This window comes from Ornithodoros turicata, chromosome 6 (assembly GCF_037126465.1).
Source record: "Ornithodoros turicata isolate Travis chromosome 6, ASM3712646v1, whole genome shotgun sequence".
NCBI lineage: Eukaryota > Metazoa > Arthropoda > Arachnida > Ixodida > Argasidae > Ornithodoros > Ornithodoros turicata.
Genome location: NC_088206.1, coordinates 65,501,703 through 65,526,630, shown reverse-complemented (window position 1 = coordinate 65,526,630; position 24,928 = coordinate 65,501,703). Strand labels below are relative to the sequence as shown.

Below are 24,928 nucleotides of genomic sequence, written 5' to 3'. Positions count from 1 at the left end.
GCCGTCTCCTCATCCCGACTGAATGACTGTCTCAATTCTAAATATTTTCATACATTATTTTTAGGCCTAATATAATAGTGTTTTTTTGTGTGCATCCTACGCTATCGCCTTCGCATACGCAAGGGATAGCGTCGTGGTTCTGCGTACTTGTGCGAAGCTCTCTTTATGTTTTGCGCTTGCGCAGAACCACGAACGCTATCCCCTACGTACGCTGTCCCGCCACTATCCCGACGCACTAAAACGCTCTAACGTTGCCGAAGAAGACGAAGAAGAACAGTGTCTGCTCGAAATATCAGCGACTCTCGTCCTGAGGCAACTCCCTTCGTACTTCCCTACCGGTTCGCTGGATTTCTACCCGTCTCCTAATGTTGCCGAAGGTGTTTTCGACGTATACACCAATTTCCCGTGGACGCCGCCATGTTGAAATCACAGCGCCGTCTAGCCGGGGGGAGCACGTTGAAAACTGTTTATTGCCTATGCCAGAGAGAAGGAAAGCACACGTGTCGTGTGCTTCCTCCCTGGCATCGCTTTCCTCCTTGCTGGAGTGTGCTCGGTGCGAAAGCGCTGGGTGTGAGGCTGGCTCGAAAACAGTGTATACAGCGCCACCCTTTCGCCACAGCAGGAGCCATAATGCCGTACATAATGGCTAAGGTTATCAATGAACCAGGAGCCAGAATTCATTGGGGATGATCGTTGCCTAGCAGTGTGCTATATGCGGTGAAGATACGGACCTATCACATTCATCTATAAAAAAGGTGTCACAGCCAAAAAGTTAAAATCGCCGTTTGGAGGCGACACAGTTGGCTCAAACCGAAACAACCGAAACGTTCAACGTTCGAGGAGGCAGCCGGGAAATGCCGAGGGAACAGTATGCACCCGAATAAGGCGTTCTCCTTCGGCGATGATTTATGAAGCGTGAGCAAAATGCCACTTCAGAAAAAAAGCATTAAAAGAAACTAATCATCCGCTGCAAGAAACCATCTTTCGTCGTGAAGTACAGAAATCGTTTTGGTGGTGATGGTGTTCTTGGTGCATTACAGTGCGGTTAGCCTACGTGATATGGCGGCAGGCAGATGGAGAGGAGGAGCACGCATCTTTGGTGCTTCATAGAGAACTGTTGCGAAGGTCTCTATATGAACGACTCTACGAACATTTGTCTATTGTGGTAAATATGAGACATTGGTAGTTACACAGCTAGATTAATTACGAGAGCAGTCGTAGCTGCACGTTTCTTTGTTACGGAAGTTCTCACACGACGCTTGTCTGATAGATGACGGCATGCTCGACGTTTCCAGGTTGGTATTGAACACCACTGTCCCTGTAGATATGCTGGACACTACGTAAGTCGATCAAAGGATTACGAAATCTGTGCTGTTTCCTTTGTATTCTTTTTGTTTTGTGTCTTGACATTTAAGAGAAACGTGGGCAGAAAGCCCTCTCGAAGACCCAACTAGAGTTACCGCGTTGTCACACATGGCATCGACTTCCTGCACTAACTGGACGGTGCAAGAGGAGCATATAATGTGCTGTCTGACCCATGGCAGTCGGGAGCTTAGCCTCTGCACAGGTCATAGTGGATACGTGTAAGTTGTGAATCTACTTCACGGGTAAAAAGGTAAAATATACATTAGAGAGAGAGTGGGAGAAAAAAACAGTTACCTTCCATAATCTCAAATTACTCAACGTGCATCAATGACGTGTATTGCAACCAACATTTATCGGCACATATACGGCAAACCCGGTTCTGCAAACTTTACGGGAAGCACTCGAACTTCGGTTTCCTGTCGAGTGAGCTCATTGTTTCAGAGATGACGTCAAACAGGGCGCATAGCCTTGTCTTTAAAGCGACGATTAATTCTCCCGCCCGCAACATTTGACAAGTAACTCTGTAAGTATGCATTTCTTGGTCGTTAGGGTCGCTATCCTCGTCTGACGTTGCAAGGCGCGGTTACGAGTAGTAGACTAAAAAACTAAAGAAGACGTAAGAAATCGCTGGGTGGGCATTTGGTGGCACTCACATATTTATTTCATGCGTTGACGCTAGAAAACATGTACTACTCGGAAATGTATTATATAATCTCATTGCTGTGACTCACGAACAACGCAATCGCTAGGCATATACCTTGCAGGGTTTCCCGTTTCGAGAGCAAGTTCGTGCCGTTTTTCAGAGTGATTCCTGACCGCAGAGTCATAAAGCGCTCGCAGTATAGTTGTAACAAACAAGCAACTAATGTAGAGCTGCTTGTGAACTTATACGCTTACCTGTTTATAAGTTTATCGTGCACTTCTGGGAGTGGAGAATATTCTCCATGGGCGGCCACCGAGCTTTGGCTATTTTCCCTTTCTCTCCCTCTTTGCACTTGGCTTTCAGAGGTGGGTCGCTCACCCTGACGGGAGGCCATCACGTTCCACGTGACCTTCCGACGCCACTCGCTCAAACGTCGCCCACCTACGCATTGCTGGTGATGCCCAATAAGGCCGAAACAGCTGTCCAGTGCTGGTGTGGCGACGTTCGGGACTTATAAACACATGTTCAACGTGCAGCCAAAGAGCTTCTGCTACTTTTCTTTCCTTACACACACACACACACATATATATATATATATATATATACAGGGTGTCCCAGCTAAGTGTATACAGATTTTTTAAATATATATATAACACTTTTTCCAAGATGAAATCAATTGCAATATAGCATATGCTGAAGGGCACTCCCTAGCAGGGCATTAGCAAAGTCCAAAGGCAATGTCTTAATTAACTTTCATTAATTAACTTTTTAATTATAAGAGCTACAAAGTTGTCCCAATGAGAACATCTGTTCCTTTCGGTCACCTGATATCGTAGCCGTTTTCAGAACAAAAATCCGTTCGATAGATCGCCCGCAAAAAATTCGTGAAGGAACGCCATTTTTTTCTTTATTTTGTTCATTGCGCTTCTTAGAAGACGCGTATTTCCTTCATCCCCAAGGTGAGAGGGAGAAAGAGCACACTATCGCCTCTCGCGTCCTGGAAAAAGATTAAAAGGAAACAGAACATGCAACCCAAGATAAGGCCAGTTCCGATAAAGTCACCCGATACATTTTTGTTTGTGTTTTGTTTCCGCAAGTTAAAGCTCATCTTCGATGCATGAGGCGGCACTGTGCTCCTTCCCCCTCTCACGTTGGGGATGAAGGAAATACGCGTCTTCTAAGAAGCGCAATGAACAAAATAAAGAAAAATATGGCGTTCCTTCACGAATTTTTTGCGGGCGATCTACCGAACGGAGTTTTGTTCTGGAAACGGCTACGATATCAGGTGACCGAAAGGAACAGATGTTCTCATTGGGACAACTTTGTAGCTTTTATAATTAACAAGTTAATTAATGAAAGTTAATTAAGACATTGCCTTTGGACTTTGCTAATGCCGTGCTAGGGAGTGCCCTTCAGCATATGCTATATTGCAATTGATTTCATCTTTGAAAAGTGTTATATATATATTTAAAAAATCTGTATACACTTAGCTGGGACGCCCTGTATATATAATGCAGGGGAAAAAGCCACTAAAGATACACTAAGTAAGTGACACTAGACGAGTTTGAAATTTTTCCAAAATTTCAAACACGTCTAGTGTCACTTGTATCTTTAATGGCTTTTTCCCTGCATTATAATTCACTGGCTTGCACTGTGGCATTGAGGAGTGCTCAGTCACCCTCCGAGGTGTATATCGCTCGCTGAGTGACCCCTGGTTTGCCAGTCCCGAACGATGCGCAGCTACCCAGGGCTGACGAGCCGCAAACACGGCGAACCACGTGTCCTCTGGTGCTGTCGCATCGTTCCATGAGTATCTGTTTCTCTACGTGCAGCCATAGAAGCCATCTTAATCTGTAAGTTTGAATTTCAAACACGTCTAGCGTCATTTACTCATCAAGCTGCCAACGTTAGCCCCATACATGCCGCATGCCACCATCGTTATCTAGTTATTGTTTGCCACGATAACTTTTCTACTTGGCAGAACAATATGCATGTTTATTATACCTTGGCAATGTTGACAGGGAATTTCGTTCTATATGTTTCAGGCACACACAACTATGAAGATCGCCTGGTTCTTCCTGTGGATCGCTCTTGCCAGTGGTGAGTTTATGGGCTGGTCAAGCAAGCCACGTTAAAGACACTCCCCGCTCACTCGCTCATGCACCCTCTACGCATCTCCACCCTTCATCCTATAGCCTCCACCCGTCTGTTTCTTTTCGTTCTTTTTTTTTGTTTTTGGCTATAGTCTTGGCGACGCCCACTACTGTGTGGTCAACAACGGCGAGCCGATCCTGCCATTACTCCACCCACAAACCCCCCGCTCACGTTAAAGACCATTAAGGCATATGGCGGTTCATAACCCTAGTGCGTGCCCACCTCTGTGAACTGACCACGGCGAGCTCTTTCACTGCCACCCATTACGTTAAATGAGCAGTCTAGGGGCCCACAACTTTGCTGTTTTTTGTTTTGGTCAGTATGGAATGTTAGGCGGCCGAAAACAGTTTTCCCACAATTAGCGCAACCGTAGCGGAATTGGTACGCCTGCAATAGCTCCCCGAACCTCCCGTGCGCGAAACGCCCTCCTTCGCCTTCAAGATAGGCACGTGATCAGCGCTACCACGCGCGTCACTATGTGACGCAAGTGGGGACGCTCCTCATTGGACCTGGGATCACATGATCGAGGTGAGCAATATCGCGCAGGCCGGAGCGTCGGCTCCCGCTTCGGAGGCGCCATGCGTTCTCCTGCTACGTGATGTCCGAAACGGAGGGTTTGAAGGCTGTCCACGACACAACCACGATTGTTTGGGACCGCAGACATCACGGGAAGAACGAGTGGTGCAGCACGATATTAACTGCGCTTGTACAGCGAAAACCCCGTGCTCCCCGGCAGTGTGCAGCCTGTCCGACAGTTTTCACCGCGCAGTTGGTTCAGTGGCTAACAGGTGGCGCCACAATACCGCCGCCATCGCTTGCTTTCTGCTACTGTGAATTCTGAGATTCCACAGAAGCCACGGATATACTCTTGGGATCGTAATCTTATTTTCACAGGCTGCATATATGCTTTTTGTGTTAGAAAACGTGATATAAATCATATAAAGAATAGAAGTCAACAACTAACAGCTCGCAATGTTCGTAGCAGACGTTTTTTTTCCTACGGACGAATGGGGGACTCTCTACCACCAAAGTCACAGTAGGGTGGGTGTGGTCTGCAGTTGAAGCGCTCCGGCCTATCACCGCGGCAGCGCTTTTCCAAATTAATTGCACCGTGGTGAAACAACTTTGGACAGAACTATTTTGTGGGAATGCTTTCCACATACTGCTTTACAAGATGACAGCAGTTTTTGGCCATGTTAGATACCACTTTAATGCTCCTTTAAAGAGTTAATAGAATCATTATCAGAAACGAAATAATAAATACAAACGAAAAAGGAAAATAAGGGAAATGGTGTAACAAAAATATATTAACAATCAACTCGACTAGGCAAACATCGCATTCACTAAATAAGCGTCGCCCGTCGTCAGACAATTTAATCGACGTGTACTAGTGAATCTAATTGATGAACTAATGAATCGACTGAAGACGTGTTGTGCCCCTTATGTCCTAGTCTAGCTTGTAATTGATTGTAATTGATTAGGAGGTAGCTAAGGCGGCGTAACTATCATAGATCGAGAAGTTACCCGCCAAAAAGAAGTCCTCACGAGTTAGGTTACCGTGTGAAAAATGTAACTAAGTTAATAACGAAGTTCTTCAGACTGAAATGTAACTCGTAGTTACGGAGCTACTTAAAAAAAGAACGAGTTACTTCCAAGTTACTTCGGACACAAAATAGCTCTACACAGGTGCAGCGCGCGTGAGCAGTTGAGTTAGACCCTGAAGTTGCCTGCGGAATAGCGCAATACGCTTAGATCGTTTTCGTTTATGTCCAACAATTCGAACCCTTCCGTTCTTACTTCCTGAACCGAATACTGTCATTGATTGAAAATCACGTTTTAATGGCATAAAATGCCATGAAAGAACCGGAGAGAAAGCAAGAAAATATGTGGATGTGAGTGAAAAGCGAATTTAAAGTAACTTGAAACTTGCCTTAAGCTACTTTGGCAAAGTTACCTGAAAAAGAAACGAGTTCCTCTGAAAGTTACCACGGGTGGCAAAAATACCGAGTTAAGTTAGAAGTTACCGAAAACATTAATTACATTGTTACAGTACAAGATACCTCAAACTCCGGTAACTATCACCTCCGATGGTAGGGTGGGGTTTGCGTTTGCTTTTAAAAGTTAAAACGAAGGAGAAATTGAATTTGTCACCGGATCAATTGAGGTTTTCCAATGATTGGCTTCGTGTGGCTTGGAATCCCACGGCTGGCGAACCTTTAATTAAGCACAATTCATTAAGTATCTCATGTCCACCAACATTCCTGGCCCGCCACGATTTCCCAGAACGTATATGTGCTATCTGTAAAGCGGAGCAGCACACACCCCTTCAAAGTAATAATAATATTGATTTGATCACACGAGACAAAAGCCAGGCAGCCTCAGCTCTGAACGCTTGGGCACGAGCAGCACACCGGCGGCGTATAGGCATACGGCAAGCAGGGACACTAAGGCGCAGATGTACAGTGGCATGAGTCACAACTTGTGCAGCACGTTGTGCAGAGAAAGAACGTGACCATTTGCACAGAGCCGATTGTATGCCCGGATGATCATGGTGGGCAGGCCACATATTATGTTGGGGTGGGAAGACAGCAAAAGAAGGAGGGACGCCCTGCTGTCTGTGAGGACAACCCAGGACTTCTCGGGTGGCAAGCCAGCAATGTGTTCTACGACTGCGAGGATGGCATACAGTTCCGCCCCAGTAGAGGACACAGGATAGGGCAACGTGTAGGCTTGTTGGAGGTCCGTACCTGTGACGTAAAATGCTGCTCCTGATGTGTCACATGCACATCACAGACGCATCTGTGAGGATTTGACGACAGCAAGTGTAGGTAGAGTTGCTATGTGCCAAGAGCTGATGAGCTACTTCTAGAGGAGATTCTTGTTTTCATGGAAGGTCCGGGATTGCAGGTTGAATGACGGGACGCTCAAGGGTCCACGTAGCATTATTTGAACATATCAAATAGGCGGTGCCATAGGAGACAACCTCGCACACCTCAAGCAAGACAGCAAAGACTCTCTATGCGTGGAAACTGGCTATATAGCAAAAATTAAAGAAATTAGTGCGCGGCATAAGCAAAGTAATTTTATCAGAACGTACCACTGATATATCTTTCAGGTTCCAACGCCAACGTCAAAGTCGACGAATCCAATAGATATATGGACAAATTACTCCAGCAAACCTTCCCACAAAGAGGCGGAGTTTTAGGAGGGTCGCGTCTCGATGGATTCTGGATCAAGATCGACAAGAACTCAGATCTTAGGATTGGCAAACGAGAAACTCTTGCTCTGCACCAAATGCGAGGGACGTCTGCAAAGAGCACCTCGACGTCCGGAGGCCACCTGCCCCACGGGGACCATTTGACGAAACGATATATCAGAATGCGGAAACAGAAGCAGGTGGAAGTGATTATGGGCGACGGCACCGTCAGCGATCTGCACGGACTCAAAAGACTCGGAGACTGTTCACCGCCCACGTGGCAACTTAACACTGTTGTCTTGTCCTGCTACGTTTCTCTAAACGGCGTTACAGCCAACTACAGAGGAAAAATCGCCCGCGAGAAACGTAGAGGATTTATCACCACCGATTCCCATCAGGATGAAATCACAGCTGAAGCTGTTATGACGGACGCCAAGGCTTTCATCGAGGTGTCCGGAGCACCAGGTAAGGAAGTCACAAAATGTTGCTTTCATTCAAAGTGTCAGTTTCTAAGTATGCACAGAAGCACACAGATCGTGTCTTGCATGGAGGGCGAGTATAACATCTTTCAAAATAACGATAAAATACCGGCAGCTTAGCATATATTGTTGGGCGAGCTGGTTTGGATGTAGTGCATTGCGACGGAAAGACCGAAAGAACTCCCGACAGCACAGAACGAGCTCGACTCGTGTTGACTCCAAACAGTGTCATATTCGTGGTTCAGTGATTTCTTGTTACCGGTGGTAGCGTGAACATTTACAAGCATTACCGGTTTCTGAGATATAACTGGTTGCTTCAGGAGTTCCTGAGGGCTCCGTCCATGGCCTCCTGTTGTCTCTTCTATAAATGACTTGATTGATATATGTAACAGTGGTGTTTCTATCAAACTCTAAGCTGTACACCGAAGTAAATTCCATGGAAGACCAAATTAACTTAAACAGCTGTCTAGCAAATATAGCAGGTCGGTGTGAGCAATGGCAAATGTCATTTAATGTTTAATGTTGCGAAAAGTGTGGCCATGAGTGTTATCCTAGAAAGAAAAAATATGTGTTTATTTATTCCATTAATGGTACAACGCTTAATGACGTTGAATGTTTTAAATACCTCGGTGTCCACCTTCAATCCAATCTTTCTTATAACTTGCACCTGGAAAGGGTATTTGAACAAGCTTGTTAAAAAAACTGTGGTTTTTGAAACGGACTTTAAGTTCGATGCACCCGAAACTAAGATCGTGGCGTACAAAAGTTTAATATTGCCCACTATAGGATATGCGTGCACTGCGTGGCATCCATACACTGGAAACGCTATATCTAAATTAGAAACGTTACAGAAACGTTGTGCGTTTGTTTACAATTCGTATAGTTTAACGCTGTCTGTACCGTCTTTACGCAGTAAGCCGTGTCTTCGGGCGATGGTAAAAAGATTTGACATTAATAGGTTAAAGCTTCTATACTGTATTGAGAGAGATATATTGCGTACCTACGAACCCCACTACACTAAAACCTTTCGTTGGTATAGGCAGCTACTGGGTACTCATGATAAACAACTTCAAGAATATCAGTTCCTCGTAGATTGTTTCGGTTTTTAATTTTTTTCCCGGACAGTGAACCAGTGGAACTAGTTTCCGTATGACGTGTTAAACTGCCATAGTGTTTTTCTTTGTCTTTTCCGTTTCTTTTCTTCTCTTCTTTGCTTCCCCTTTCCTTTCTTCTTTCCCTCATCATTTCTTTTCTTCTTTATCTTCCCCTTTTCTTTCCTTCTTTTTCTTATTCTTTTCTTTCCCCACTTTCCATTTTTTTGGAATAGCAAGCCGACCTCCGTCTGGCTGACCTTTCCTTTCTTTTTTCTTAATAAACATATCCCCCCCCCCCATAGTGTTGATTCATTCATGATATGTTTAGGAAGACATTTTTCATCGATATGAATATGTTTATTCCATGTTTCTGCTACATTGCTGGACAAAAGTTCACGGACACGCAGCAGCGCATTCCTTCTTCAGAATGATACGCTAGATGCGAATGGCAGAGCACGACTTACATACATGTGCTCATGTAACCGAGTTACGGGTTTGCAACTCTTTACGGTCCCATTCGCTGCCAGCTTGTCACTCAGAGTGTGCGTATTCCGTAAACTCTTGTCCAGCACTCTACCACCCTCCTGTTGTAGACTTAGGCCTGAAGGTATGTTGTAAAAAAAAGAAAATTGCGAAATATGTTATATTCGTATGTTATATACACTGATTTCTTGATACCGCTGGTAGCGCAAACATTTGTGAGCAGTTGCTAGCTATCAGGTAACCAGTCCCTCGGTATCCTGCCTTTCAGGTGGTCAACCGACCTTGTCTTCCTGGAGTGTGATGCCTTACAACCTCGACATGAGCTACTCCGATTCCTTGAATGATGTGTACTACGATCTGAAAAGCAAGCTTCAGAAAGAATTGGAAAAACACATCAAGGAAAAACTTGACAGCTTCCTCTACAGTCAACTGAAGTGTGGCCTTGAAACCGCTGTTCGGGTTGATCCCCTGCCGATGCCCTCACGTACGTAAGGCCTCAAAAACCCAGAGATGCGAATAAAATATCTAACAACACAATGTATATTATTTGCTTTCAAGCTCATGCATAATATACTGGGTGTTTGCTCTAACGTGCGCTACTTCTCAGCTACTTGACGAAAAAAACAGGTGCTACTAGTGAAGCAGTACCTGTTTCTTACTCAAGCACCAGAAAAGTTCCACTTGCTTTTCTTCTATCGCTCGCGTTAAATATAGTTTCTGGACACGTCAGTGCAAGCACCCTCTATAATGTGCCTCAGACAGGTGCCGAACGCGATGGCCGTCTCCGGACGGAATGGCTATACCTTATTTCTAAATCTTTTTCTGCATTATTATTAGGCCTAAGATAATAGTAGGTTTTAGTGCATCGTACGCTATCGTCTTTCCGTACGCAAGGGCTGTTGCGGGGGTTCTGCGCACTGCGCGAAGCTCTCTTTGTGTTTTGCGCATGCGCGGAACCACGAACGCTATCCATTACACACGCAAATGCGTAGCGTACGAAACTCTGTACTGCTGCCGAAAGTGTTGTAGACGCATACAACGACACCCTTTTGCCACAGCAGGTTCCTCACACCTGCGTACAGAGTGACACATAGTAAAACATTGACTTTTTCTGGTTGTACCCGATTCCATCCGGTTATACCCCCCCCACCCCCGAACTTACCTCTGACCAATGCGGTATAAACACAATTTCTCCCTGGATTCTAGTCACTATGAAGTCCTCAAGTAACGTGTCCTCTGAAGACGGACAAAGGTTGCCACATGTAAGAATGGTGCACGTAGACCCGCAGACCCATGTGTGTCAGCACTGTCTATGTCTTCGGGGATTAGCTCTGGTAGGACACTGCCCGCAAGAAAAAGAGATTACGATAGGACTTAATAATCAAGAGGAGAAACCAAAAACACCTGAAGACACAATTAGTGCCCGATTTCTTCCCGAGTTACAGATTTAAAAATAGTGCCCGATTTTCACCCCGTCCCCCTAATCTGAGAACAGCATTTAATATAAAAAGTTACTTCTTGTATATAGTGCAGAGAAATTACAACATGAGATGAATTAATAATGATGAATGGGGAAATTCACCACACGAGGTTTGGCCCACTACTCCATGCGCAATGGGCAGGATTAGATGTGTCCTGATGGTGAGATGTTCAGCGGTGCTGAATAGGGGTCGATAGTCAGTGGAATCAGTGAGACAACATCGACAGAATGCTAGGCAAAAACACCACACAGAGCACACAGGTACGCAGGCACATCATTGGGTAGAGAGCAGGGTTGCGTAATGGGGTCTCTCATTCCGTTCCGATTCCATTCCGAGGAATGGAGATTTGCGATAATTCCATTCCTTTCAATTCCTCAGAATGAAAAGGTATATGGTCAGTTACCACTCCTAGAATGGATTGGCAACCCAATTCCGTTCCGTTAATTCCCTCAATAAAAGAAAAGGACCGGCAACCATACTGGCAAGTCCAGCAGTGCTAGAGGAGATAGACATTACCAAGCGCGGAAAAAGCACAAAGACAAGGTTATTTCACTCTTGATCGTGTGCTGGTGTGGTGCAAAGGGTGCGAGGGCAGAAACCAGCACGTTGAAACCAAAACTGCACCGGGGCAACCAGACCATTCCAATCCCATTCCTAGGACAGTTTCCGCCATTCTATTCCAATTTCATTCCGGGCTGTGCTAAATCTGGAATGATTGCTTAGTCATTCCAACTCTGGAGTGGCAACTCTGCAACCCTGGTAGAGAAGAGTCCGGTGTGCCGGAGAAAAATCTGGAAGCACTCAAGAGCTAGGCGATGGTCGATCTTGTTAGGCCAAGGCCCGAGGATGGTTGCCAATGTGAACGGTGCGGCCGCGATCGACTGCAGAGAAGTTATGTTGACATCGCTTACCTATGAAATGTGTGACACGCACCTTAGATCATAGAAACATGACCTCTTAGCGCGCCCATAGTGCGCATCTAAACTACGAGAGGCTTGAGAGCCAAGAGAGTGCCAAAATCCCGAAACCTTTTCCATTGTAAATGCGCAATTGGCCGGTGCTAGACATGAAGGTATTCCGTGAAGCAGCAGACAGGCAGTTGACGTTGACAGCCTATAGTGTAACAGCTCATTGCTTGTAGACACAGCGCGACAAGTTACAACTGCGACAGATAACGCTTAATATCTAATTCTCCAGCGGAATTTAGGTCAGTGGCTGCAACGCATTTACATGATATTATAGTTCCGAAGTCAACAGGAACCTATGCGTCCTCTTAAGGATGCAGCAACTGCATTCATAGTATCAGTAGTGTGGTACGATATGCTTCATGCCCTCCCCCCCACACAACCCCCGTTGCCTCATTCCCCGGTACACACCGCGGTGCGCGCTGTGGACGCCCATACACATGACGTTTCTTTGAGCGCAAAATACATGGGGTATGTGCACGTTACATATCAAGACAGCGCGCTATTGTACGCGTCCCTAACGCTGCGAGTCCCTATACTACTTACCCCGCAGAAATGTAAGTGCCTACTACGAGTAGTTTGAGTAGTTCGTGTCCTAGTTTTCAGGCACCTGGACATTCTCTTCAGTTTCCTTTTTCTTCCAGTTTCCGTTTCGTCAGACCGGCTCAAGAGCTCCCGCGTTTAGCGTGCCCGTATCATCACTTTTGTCCAGGTCAATTATTATAGTGCCGCGCCAACGCCACCGAGATACAGAGGTCCTGCTCAATGCCCCCTCTCAATATCTTCGCTACGTGGATACGTTAAGTCGGAATACGTCTGCTACTGCGATCCTTCCGGCGAATTCAAGGACTTGCAAATGACTGCAGCCAACTTTGCAAATATGACACTGTCGACTAAAGGTGCTGCAAGCTGTCCAGAAAATTGGTCAAGAATACTATAGAACCGTTTCGTGCTTTATTTTGTTGCCCCATTTAGTACGCGGGGACGTTTACTACGCGCGGACGACAGTGGCTGCCCATGCTGTTGACGGTGGCTGGTCTTCACGGCTATGACGGCTGAAAGCACGTTCGTGATTGGCTACGGCCGTTGAGAACACGATCCTGATGGCAGCATGCAGGTATACATTCTCGCAGGCATGTTCATTTCATCATGCTGTAGGCGGGGCGCGAAGAGAGGAAGGGGATGATGTTGATGCTTCCTTGTGTTCAATCAGCACAATTCGACTCGGGACAAACTCAACTTCCCCGTTCTCAATTCATACAACACAAACGCGAGTATTAGACGCGACTGTTTTGTTTGGCTGTCATTGTTGCTGATTGATACACACATACTGATACCGTTACTGCTATGTGTTGGCCACGACGGAGCTCCTTTTTAATTTTCGTTGATGATGCTGACGATGATATTAGAAGAAAAAAAAGGAATGTAAGCTGACAAGGTGTTCAATAGCCCTTCGCTCATTCATAGAACCGATCACGTCTTACCCATTAAAGATGCCGTGTTTAGCTCCGTTAACCGAGCAGCGACAACTCAAACTTCCGGCCCACCGTTAAGTAATCAATTGGGGCACAATATCGGCTGGAACGGATGTGCCTCTTGTGAACGCGCACAGCTTGGTCATTTCATGTTCATTACTTCGAACAACGTGGTAAGTCTACAGCACAGCTTATTTGTTTCCGCTACCATATTCGACTTTACGAGTGTTTGTAGGTCTCGACTTTCGAATGGTTAAATAGCTGAAAGAAAGTTGACATTATGTATGCGTTGAGAAACGCCCTTCGCGGGACCAATATAAAAAGCCATCGGAAGAAGCGTATCCCCAACATTTGTGGCAAAGACCAGCAGTAATACGGACGGTTCTACATTTATGTCTGCGCTTCAGTGACCTCTCCCTGTTTTTTTTTTCTTTCGAAACACGCCGATATCAGATTGTGGTCAGTTTTAAAAGTTAGAGTTAAAATCCTAGCTAAATTAGTTCACCAACAAGTCTCTCAGGGCCTACCCTGCACATTCTCCCTGCGTTGTGTCTTCTTACTGCAGATAATTAACTTTACGCAACTACGAAGCAGATGCGAGCTGTGCGGCGCTAACGACCATACTGTCAGGCGCGTGACGTAGCATCACCTCTACGGGCTGCCGTGAGGCCTAATTTCCCACTGAGAGTTCATCTGCAAAGGGGAAGGATCATGCACCATTTGCGGTGGACTCTCAACGCACAGGGAGTGATGTCATCATCATGGGAAGGGTTTTGCAAAGCGAAAGGGGAAGTTGCTTTCTTTTCTTTTTCCAGGAGAGCGGTGTAGACACGTTAGAGAATTCTCTCTCTCTCTCTTACGCGAGCGAGCGGTGACTGATGCTAAACGTTCTTGTACAAGAGCACGTTGTCATTCGGGATGATGATTGGCTAGCGGCGTGCTACATGTGTGGTGAAGATACGAACCTATCAAATTCATCTTTACAAAAGGTGTCACAGCCAACAAGTTAAAATCGCTGTTTGGATCTCACACAATCAGCGGGTTAGCTTCGTAGAGTTCATAGCCCCTTTAGGATATACAAACGCCGGTGCAAGTGCCTTGTATGACGGATGTGACTGATTGTTCGTATTGTAGAATCTGTGTATTGTCATCACGCAGGGAAGCTACCTATGGAGGTAGGCTCCTTTACACAAACAGGAACACTAGAAGCGCACTATGCTCGCGGTTTCATTCTGTTCCTGCGCAAAAATAATTTTTCCCCCTGCTCCAGGTGCCCGCAAGGATGAACATCATGCCAGTTCTTCTCTGTGTTTGCATTGCAGCTGGTGAGTTTATTTCGAGTCCCCGAAAAAGTGCAGGAGAACGAAAATAGATTACGAGTGGTAAGTAAACAGACAGAACGACCTGATTATCGGAAGTAGTAAATGGCATAAAGGGCCAAATGACGTCCAATAATGATGGCTGAGGAATAGAAGAGCCCACAGTTATGTTCTTGGTAAATAATTGCATGAGAACTCGTTATTTGGTGGCGGGGGAACAGGGTGATGACTGAAAAATGTATTGTATTTGATTGGACGGCAGGAGCGATGATAATCTTTTCAAGTCGACAGATCGATGGACAAAATGCAGCAATAAGACTGAACGAAAAAAAAAAAAAAACAATGGGATACAAATTAGACGCCAAGCGGAATATTTGTGTCGACAGTGTGGAGGCAATCATTCACGAGCACTTACAGTTTCGAAAAGTCTGCACGGGATGGCTTCCCCGACGGCAGTTGTGACCAGGAGGGAGCGCGCATGTCAGTCTCTGAGCAGGTGCCGAACCGATTTGAATCCGAGGGGGACGAATTTTCAAAATAAATCATCACATGTGATGAAACCTGGATGCACCATTTCACCCGAGAGACAAAAAGAAGAAGCATGGAACTGGCGACGTTTCCTCGCCGCCAAAGAAAAGCAAGTGGTTTGCTGAAATGACGGTCGCCACTCCTTCCCGAAACGCGCCGGAAGGCGCCCCTCACGCACCTTACAGCCCACATTTAGCCGAAAGTGATTGCCATTTGTTTGGGCCCCTAAAGATCACGTTGGAAGAAAGACTTTCCACTCGAATGAAGCCCTCCAGAAAGAAGCTTTGCAGTGCCTACGACAGAAGCCTACCCCTGATTCTACGCCAAAGACGTCAGAGTTGCCACAGTGATTGCAGCGGTGCTTAGATGTGCAGGGTGAATACTTTGGAATGCCTGATGTAGTTTCGTACCTCCCGAATTTTCTATTGTATTTGAAGAAATAAAATCCTGACAACCATAAACGACCTTCGTATAAAGTGTTTCACACAAATTTCCGCACTTGTCAGCACATTTTTGTTAACCTCAAAGCCACCTAATGTGCTTTTCAGGTTCCAACGACGACGGCAAAGTCAAGGAATCCAACAAATATATAGACAAATTACTTATGAAAGCCTTGTCCCAACGACATGGTGTTTTAGGCTCGGTTCGCCTTAGCGGTTTCACGATCACAATCAGCGAGGAGTCAAAATTTCAGATTGGCAAAATAGGTATTGGCAGACGTGACACATTGAATATAGATCAACTGCGAGGGACATCGACAGAGAGCGCCTCGACATTTGGCGGACAGCTGTCCCACGGTGACCGTTTGACCAGACGATCCAGTAAAACACGGAAACTAAAAGAAGTGGAAGTCATCATGGGTGATGGTACACTTCGTGGTCTTGACCGAATCAGAAGGCTCGGAAACTGTTCAGCTCCCACCTGGCTACTTGACAATGTTCTCCTGTCCTGCTACATTTCCTTGAATGGTGTCACGGTCAACTACAGAGGACAAATGACGCAGGAGGAAAGTACAGGCATTTTCACCAGCAGTTCCCGTCATCGTCAAATCATCGTTGGGGCAATCATGACGGACGCTAAGGCTTTCATCGAGATGCGCAGTGCACCAGGTAAGCAGATTACAAAATTATAATTTGTGGAACTAGAGGTAATGCTTGTATAAGTGCGCGGAAATACTGAGAGCGCGCGGATCTCCTGATGTATAGGGAAATCGTTATTACTGCGGTGGAATATATCGTGCCATAGTCGTGCATTGAGCTGTTGTAGTGATGTCGCTTCGGTGATGGCTTTGCGGGCTCATTTGGTATCATTCGAAATAGCAATAAAGCTCCTGCTTGCGATATACTTGTGTGTAATATCTATGAGGCACCACTGTGTTCCTTCACCCTCTCACATTGGGGGTGAAAGAAGATGCGCAATGAACAAAATAAAAAAAAAATGGCGTTCATTTACGATTTCTTTACGATTTCTTTACGATTCTGTTAGGCGAATTCTTGTTCTGAAAACGGATCCGATATCAGGTGACCGAAGGGATTAGATGTCCTCATTGGGACAACTTCGTTGCTTTTAGAATTAAAAAGCTAATTATTGAAAGCTAATTAAGACATTGCCTTATGAGTTTGATAATGCCTTCCTAAGGAGTGCCCTTCAGCATATGATGTATTGCAATTGATTTCATCTCACAAAAAGATATATATATATATCACTTTTTCCGAGATGAAATCAATTGCAATCAATATATATATGTATATATATATATATATATTATGTTCGCATTTAGCTGGGACACCCTGTAGTTAATCTGTAGCAGAGATTTCACGGTGGCGCCGATATCATTTACATGCGGTTGCTAGCTTGTAAACGGTGATCAACCTGTTGATATCCCATCCCTCAGGAGGTCGAACGATTGTGTCCGCCCTGAGTGTTATGCCTTACCAGCTCAAGATTAAGCACTCACCATTTCTTAACGACGCTGACCATGAACTGAGGCGTTCGCTACGGAATGAACTGAAAGACCACATCAAGGAAAAGCTTGACAACTTCCTGTACGGTAAGCTGAAGGACGGTCTTGAAACCGTTGCTAATACTGATCCGCTGCCGATGCATTGAAGCGCCGCAGTCAGGTGAGAAAGCCCACTAACGTGGAGAAGCAAATAAAATACCTGCCAAAGCAATGCCTATTGTTCACTTTCAGTCCCACGCCTCAGTTGGTGCGTAACAACAACAACGCACAAGTCGTGACTATGACGCAGACCAGAATAACATGATGTGGAGAAAGAGAGGCTGTCAGTGTCGAAAGACAAAGCAAAAAACTTGAACGTTATCATCATAGATATGAAATTGGTTGGTTATTCAGTCGGGATGAGGAGGCAGCCATTGTTTCTCCACCTGTTAATCGCGGATTACATGTAATGGAAAATAATGTTATATAAAGGAGCAATAACGGTCATCTCATCATCATGGCTGAATCACTGAACAATTTCAGAGCAATAAAGATAATATTCAAGAATTTTTTAAAGACTTTGACAGCCTCTCTTTCTTCACAGCATGTTGTCCAGACCCGCGTAGCGTGTTATCGTGAAGGCAAGTTACACTGACAAAGGTGGCCGAGAATTACGTGACACCTCACTCTTGAACACTAGTAAGGATTAATCGAGTACCGAGCACGAGAACCACTGAACCGATGCACACTCGGAACCAATGCACAACCAGCCAGAAGTGACCAGGAATTGTTAAAGGGGCACTTAACTGATCGTCGTACTTTGTATAGAAAACAACACAGAGTGAAAGTAGGAGTTTCACTCGACCTAAAAATATGGAAGACTGTGGAGCTCAAACGCTTTAGCTGTCTAAAAAGCAGATCAAAGAGCGATATCAGTGCAACTCTCCCCTTCGTCGAATGCGCCAGCAAACGTCACTCGGCTACAGCAAACGGGCAGACTCGTTCCCGAATGACGTTTTGTGTCGTCAACCAATCCTCGACTCCCACAAGGTCACTCGCGGGGGAGAACCTGCCGAACCTGTTTGCTGTCGCATTGTTGCGGCTACGTGGCTGTGGAGAGGTTTCACTTCAAAGAATAAGTGCGGCTTATAAAGTAATCTCATTTCTGTTCGTGAAGGCAACAGGAAAAGATGTACAAATAATACGTGGTGGAAGGACATTCCTCGGGAATGTAGCCTAGTGGCTCTGAAAAAAAAAACAAAAAAACACTTATTCAAAAATGCAGCAACATAAGTGGTGGCCCGCACAAAACACCAAAATGACGTCACTCCTATTGTTGTGAGAACTTGGGGGACGGAGTAAGTTCAAGAAATAGTGCGCAACGCGTTTTGTAATTACTGCGCTACTATGTCGTTGTCGACCTTCATAATTTAAGAAAGTATGTTTCAGAGTTCAAAGAACATATCCCTACTGATACATCATTGCCATCATATCCGTTTAGTGCCCTTTTAGGATCCAGTGTCGTACACAGATGTGTATATCTCCGATGTATCACAGATGTATATAGATGTATATAGATGTATATCTGCGCGAGCAAAGGATGTAGTCCGTTGATTGGTTGTGGCGATGCCTAGAATGTGGCGCCTAGTCGGATACGGGAAGCTAAGTCACGTGCTTCTTACCGCGAGTATGTATTGCGGTTTCTTCATCAACACAAAATCCTTCTTCATGTATGTCTCAGCGACTCTTGATTTCGAAACATGATCAGTGTCCAACGAGGAGTGTAATGGACGCGCGCGTAATATGTGTCCCTCGCCCATATGTCGTCCTCATTCTCCTCTTCGTGGTATCGACAGTGACATCAACAGCATGCACCGTTCCGCGTCTGAGGGGGGGAGTGATGTAGCGGCACGTGGACGATGACGATGAGGCCCTGCTGTCAAGCGCTACTGCGCTGACTCGTCAGTTGGAATCTGCCATCTGCCATCTGCCGCTGGAACATTTCATCATCGACGGTCAAGACTCATGTAGAGGAACACCACATCGTCTACATATATTTTGGATCGGAGCTGTAACGCGACCGCGCGAGCCAATGACGAACAATTTCAAATTCGTGGGCGGCGCTGACCTGCAGCTCTTAACTTGCCTCTGAGTATTTGATTCGCTACTTTTTGCAGTAGTGGAGTTGCGAGGCAGCTACATTTCCAATTGGTAACGTAAAAAAAAATTTACGCTACAAGTAGGCACATTCTTATTAGGGGTCTAGAGCTTCTGACCTGTAAATACAGAACGGACGCAGCCGGTCTAAAATAAGCACAGAACAGCGAATTCAAAAAGGCAGATTGTCTCATCGGGACAAGATGAGACACGCCATAGTAATGAACTATACAAGTTAGTTTTTGCAATCCAAGCAGCCAAGGTAAACCCCGTGGGACCCTACGCAACCCCCTTGAGCCCACCGCCCACACGATGTGCAATAAAATCACACAGAGCCCTTTGCTGTTTCGCTTCACCGTCCTTAGCAAACAAGGTAAGCCAGTCTGATGTGTGGCTTGTGAGTAGCTGGAAATATCCTAGGAAACAGGAAAGTTTGCCGGAAAATCCTAGGTATGTGCAAAAAAGAGATTTCTGCGGAAGGATCATAAAGCAACCTAATAGTTGACTGGTCCGTTTCTAAATTAGATTAAATGTAAATTGCACTAAATTTAAACTACATTAAATTGTCGTGTCTTGTCCCGTGCGTGTCATCCGATGCATACATTTATAGTTCAACAGCGCATGGCCAAGAGTGGCCATGTTTCGCGATTGCTTAGATGAACGAACACAGAAGTTTAATGTGGACTTACATTGACAAGATAAGCCCTGTGAAACGCTGCTGCGGAGATGGCAAGAAAAATGACTACAAAAAATAGCGCCTTGAACATGCTCTCTCTGTCTTGTCGTTAGGAATAAAGCACTGAAAGCATTGAGCACTACTCTGCTATATTTGCCTTTCATTGATGCCGATATATGTACATGCGTGTGCAACGACGCGTCTCCCCCCTGTCCCCCACTCCTTCCTGCTGTCCTCTCTCCATATGTCCACGTCTGTACGCCGCTCATAGCCACAGTTGCTTCGCGGCGCTAACACGGAACTAAAAAAAAAAACGACGCGTCTGTTTTTCAGTTCAGCAGATATGGTGACTTGAATGACTCTTCGCACAACCGTATAGTACGGACCACATCGTACCCATAAGAGATGGCCGGTGAATTTCCGTCAACCGAGAAGGAAGCACGCGAACTTCCTGCCCAGTCGATAAGTACTGAGCGCACAATATCAACTGGAACGGATGTTCTCGAATAGCAAACACGCTCATTTGTGATCAAATGAGTTCAGTACTTCAAAGAGCTTGGTAAGTACACGATTTACTTGACATTGGTAAAGCTTGTAATCATACGGTAACATGGACGAAAGAAACTGGGCATGGTGAAAAGTAGAATCGCCCTGCGCGGGACGAACAACAATTTAAATTTCGTAGAAGTCGTGTATACCTCCACCATTCGTTACTACTGTAGCCAGAGCCGTAGCGATGGGGGGAGGGGCGAGAGGGGCAGCCGCCCCAGGCGCCTTGGCTCTAGAGGGGGCCGAACCTCAGGCCCTGCCAGGGTGTCGGTACAGTATGAAGCGGGAATGAAGATAATTTGAATTTACGATCTCGGCAGTGCGAATGAGCGTTTTTTTTCTCGTTCACAGAGCTTCTGACGGCAGTGAGAAAGAGTGTGTGTGTGTGTGGGGGGGGGGCTTCACGTTTACCGTGCACCGTGCGCAAACTCGCCTCTGACTATAGCATTGATTAATTTGTATTTACATGAGCATGTAGTGCGGTTTGAAATGCTAATGCGTTCGGGAACAATCCGCATGTAACAGACGTCTCGGGACAAATCGGATACTATGGTATAGGGTAAAAAAAAACAGTTGTGTTTATTTGTCCAGCGTTTGTCAATTGTTGAGCGCTACTGAAAGAAATCATGAGCCCTAGATTTTCGCAACCCATGGTGTAACCTTTTTTTTTTTTTTTTCAGTTTGAAACACTGGTTCACGTGAACTGACGCATTTTGCGTTTTGCTGAGTCTTCTCAACCTTGTTCCTATCCAATGACAGTCCTTCTCATCCGCTTCAGGCGCACACAATGATGATCATCACACCAATTTTTCTCTGCCTTTGCATTGCAGTCGGTAAGTTTGCTTTCAGTCCCGAAAATGCGCAGAAGAACGAAAGTAATTGATAACTAGTCAGTGAACAGGCATCGGGGAACTGATAATGAGAGGTAACAAACGACACAAAACATTAATTGACGTTCCGCAATGATTGTTGAACGTTAACAACTGTTTTCAGCTTCTTACGCAAGGATGATCCAAAATAGGGAGGGACGTCAATCGAAGTGGCGTGACTAGGGGGATGCATCGGGTGCAGTCCGCACCTGATGACGCAACGGAAGGGGTTGACGCGCCGCACCAGTACCGTGTACTGTTTCTCTGCGGCGAAATGAGGAGCCTTCTGCGAGCACGTGATTTTTTTTTTCTGCCTGTGGTTTGATATTGTTCTGTAATCGCGTTCTCTCTGGTATGGAAAGGGGAAAAGGGAAAGGGGGCGTGACTCACAGAGCTGCCGCAACGACTGACGCGCACCCTATAGTGACGCCCCTGGCCCATCGTCTGAAGTCCGACCACATATTCCAATTAATTACCTTCCATTTTTAAATTTCAGGCGCCAACGCCGATGCCAAGGTAGACGAGTCCAATAGGTACATGGACAAGTTACTGGAGGTGACTTTCCCTCAAAGAGGTGGAGTTTTAGGCTGGGCGCGTGTGGAAGGCTTCAAGTTGAAGGTTACCAAAAGGTCCAAGGGCGGAACGGGCAAGATAAGCATCGGCAAACGAGAAGTACTCTCAAAGGAAGGGCGACTCCATTATGACGATCATTTGAGCAAGCGATCTAGCAAGGCTCGACATTTAAGAGAGGTAAAGGTAACTGTAGACAATGGTACAGTGAGTGGCCTTCACGGACTCAGCAGGGTTGGCGACTGTTCGGCACCTTCCTGGCAACTGGGGAGCGTTGTTCTCTCCTGTTACGCATCGCTAAACGGCATCACAGCAAACTATGAGGGAACGCTCAAGAGCGAGACGTCCGGGGTTCGGTCCATGGAGCGCGGCGAACTCAGTTTTGAAGCAGTGATCGAGAACGGCAAGGCTTTTATCGAAGTATCGGGCACGCCTGGTAAGTACGCTGGTATGAATTACTCGATCGCGCTTGAACGTATCGATAGCATGTGAAAGTCAAAACGGCACAACGGTGCTATTGCTAGGTAACAACTGGTATGTCTCCAATGCATTCCTAGCAACTGGCAACTTGCGGAGTTGCCAGTCCGGGGTTGGAAAGATTCCGGAATCATTCCAGATTTATCAAAGTCCTGAATGGAATTAGAATGGAATGGCGGAAACTGTCCTGGGAATGGAATGGGAATGGAATTATGCATTTTTTCGCTGGCGGAATGGAATTGGAATGTAATGGTCTGGGTTCCACACGGTCAAGGGCGATGGTTTGGTTTGGAAAAAACAAAATGGAGATTTTGGCTTCACTATGTGAGGCCCGCAACCCCACATCGCTTGCACCAGTTACTTTAGTGGAAAACTGCTGTAATGATGATGCCAATGAAGAGGAGGAGAGGAGGAGGGCGAAATAACCTTGTCTTTGTGCTTTTTTCAGTGCTGGGTAATGTCAATCTCCTCTATAGCACCGCTGTGCTAGCTATTACGCTTACAGGTCCTAATTCTTTTATTGGTGGCATCAAAGGAATGAAATTATCACAAACCTTCATTCCTCGGAATGGAAGTGGAATGGATTGGGTGAACCCATTCCGCAACCCTGATACACATTAGAGGAAGCTGCGCAGCCGCTTGGGAAGCGAGGGTCAGGAACATGACAGAAAAAGTTGCTTGGCGATTCTGTTATGCAAAAGTGAGGGAGGAGGGCCACCAAAGGCCTACGGTCTCATTAGTTGAAATCAAGTTAAAATCCTCGCGGGCTGATCAGCGAAATTCTAAAAGCGATAGAAACCCCCAGTGCAAGGGGACAACGAAAGGGAGAAAACACGAGGCAAACACAATACTGGTTAGTTGATCCCTGTTTGCTTCATGTCTCTTGGACATGCTTTTGCATTGGTCGCATTTGGTCGCATTTGGTCGCATTTGCTTTGCTATTTCTACGTTCTCTTCCATTTACGAGTACTCAAGTAGCCTGTCGTGACTTCGTCGGGGCGCGCATCCCCACGGGGAGGTGTCAAGGTAGCTTGCCGTGTTTGGCCGCACTCAAGTGGGCATCCCCACACTCTTCTTCTTCTCAACTGATCAGCCAATCAGGGACGCCGAAGGTTAAGGTCAGCTCATAGGTCAGCTTCAAATCAGCGGAACGCTTCGCACCTTTTCGTCATTTGAACTTGCGTTCGTGGATTCGTGAGAGAGTCCTCCTCTTGAACGATGGGGGACAATACGTATACGAATGTGTATGCAGAATTCCCACGATTCTTCAAGGTTCCTTCCACGTGTGAGGTGTCATGCAACGTGAATATCCTGTATGGCTTCATGTCTTGCTAGTTTCTAGTGTAACATTTGTGCAATTCTGCATTCAGTGCTCGTGTTTTCAGGCCAACCACCAACGCTGGCTTCGTGGAGTGTCATGCCTTTTGATGTAGACCTCAAGTTCACAGGATCATCTTTCAGCCTGGACTCCGATTTGTGGAGCATGCTACGGAGTCAGTTGAAAAAAGCGATCAAAGAAAAGTTCGAGCAGTTTCTGTACGGTCAACTAAGGCGTGGTATCGAAGTCGCTGTCACAGTGGATCCTCTTCCGATGCCGTAGAGATGCCTGTACAGAAACCGGTTGGTCACATCAAGCCTCGCAGCGTAAAGGCCTGCAAATAAGAGAACCGCTGCTAAATAAAAGCCGCTAACTATAAGTGTTGCTTGGTCGTCTTTCTTCAACCCAATTGCTATCGGCAGCTTGATTGAGTTGTTGATTTCATTTTATATTATGGTTCAGACGCACTGTAGCATTTCCCCGCTTATTTACCACCTGCGCGATGAGTATCTATGATTTTCGACAGAACGGCAAAGTAACCTGCTAAATGTTCGATCCTTTACCTGATCCAGGGCTTAAGAGTCCAGCAAGAATAAAGACAACAACGGTACCCTTCATTGCATAGCTGCGCTCATCCGTGTATTCACGCAAGCGTCATCCTCGCGGAAGATTCTAGTGGAAGAAAAAGCGAAAACACTGTTCACGAAGCCCAAGTTCCGCCCCGTGTTAGGTTGAGCATTCAAACGGCGCCAGACTATCGGGAATGGTGTACGGTGCACTCAGCAGACGACACCGTCAGCGTGTTTCCTGTCGCCTGCTACGGAATGTCTTGTGGCTGTGTCGCAGTATATTCGCCACGGTTAGTAGTGTACGTGAAGCCATGACGCTGACCGCTCACGCTCACGTAACAGCAGAAAGCCATGACGTTTTCCGCATCTTTCGCTGCATCAGTACAGTATCCTGGGCAATGTCACACGTGTGAATACACGGTAAGCGTAGTAAGAAAAATGTAAAGATGTTGGCTTCGACAACCAAGGATATGACTACTTGGAACATTCTCGACACGGGGCAACACGAGGAACTACGCTACTGCAGGTCATGCCGATGTTCACGTTATTATTTTACACTCTCCAGTTAATGCTCTGTCAACAGTATGCTGCAATATCTGCGCTAAATTGCCTAATTAAA

The 24,928-nt window shown here is 46.0% G+C and overlaps 3 protein-coding genes across 3 annotated transcripts in view; 2 read left to right on the top strand and 1 right to left on the bottom strand.

Annotated features, from left to right (window-relative positions):
• LOC135397069 (uncharacterized) overlaps positions 1 to 24,928 on the bottom strand; it is a 123,339-nt gene that overhangs the window by 71,360 nt on the left and 27,051 nt on the right. The gene's annotated exons all lie outside the window — the stretch shown is intronic.
• Positions 1,866 to 9,945, top strand: LOC135397072 (uncharacterized). The gene is made up of 4 exons (XM_064628412.1): positions 1,866 to 1,888; positions 4,054 to 4,108; positions 7,278 to 7,823; positions 9,683 to 9,945. The coding sequence occupies exons 2-4, from the start codon at positions 4,066 to 4,068 to the stop codon at positions 9,904 to 9,906; spliced, it is 813 nt and encodes a 270-aa protein (XP_064484482.1). The 5' UTR covers positions 1,866 to 1,888; positions 4,054 to 4,065; the 3' UTR covers positions 9,907 to 9,945.
• On the top strand, positions 20,445 to 24,119 carry LOC135397074 (uncharacterized). The gene is made up of 4 exons (XM_064628413.1): positions 20,445 to 20,516; positions 21,187 to 21,339; positions 21,872 to 22,381; positions 23,808 to 24,119. Exons 2-4 carry the CDS (start codon positions 21,294 to 21,296, stop codon positions 24,020 to 24,022), a joined length of 771 nt encoding a protein of 256 aa, XP_064484483.1. The 5' UTR covers positions 20,445 to 20,516; positions 21,187 to 21,293; the 3' UTR covers positions 24,023 to 24,119.

Bases quoted from the DNA above. Each gene is read 5' to 3' on its own strand.
- LOC135397072 (XM_064628412.1), top strand. From the start codon at position 4,066: ATGAAGATCGCCTGGTTCTTCCTGTGGATCGCTCTTGCCAGTG. The intron at 4,109-7,277 runs GTGAGTTTATGG...TATATCTTTCAG, and splicing joins GTGGATCGCTCTTGCCAGTG to GTTCCAACGCCAACGTCAAA. The intron at 7,824-9,682 runs GTAAGGAAGTCA...CCTGCCTTTCAG, and splicing joins CGAGGTGTCCGGAGCACCAG to GTGGTCAACCGACCTTGTCT.
- LOC135397074 (XM_064628413.1), top strand. From the start codon at position 21,294: ATGATGATCATCACACCAATTTTTCTCTGCCTTTGCATTGCAGTCG. The intron at 21,340-21,871 runs GTAAGTTTGCTT...TTTAAATTTCAG, and splicing joins CTGCCTTTGCATTGCAGTCG to GCGCCAACGCCGATGCCAAG. The intron at 22,382-23,807 runs GTAAGTACGCTG...TCGTGTTTTCAG, and splicing joins CGAAGTATCGGGCACGCCTG to GCCAACCACCAACGCTGGCT.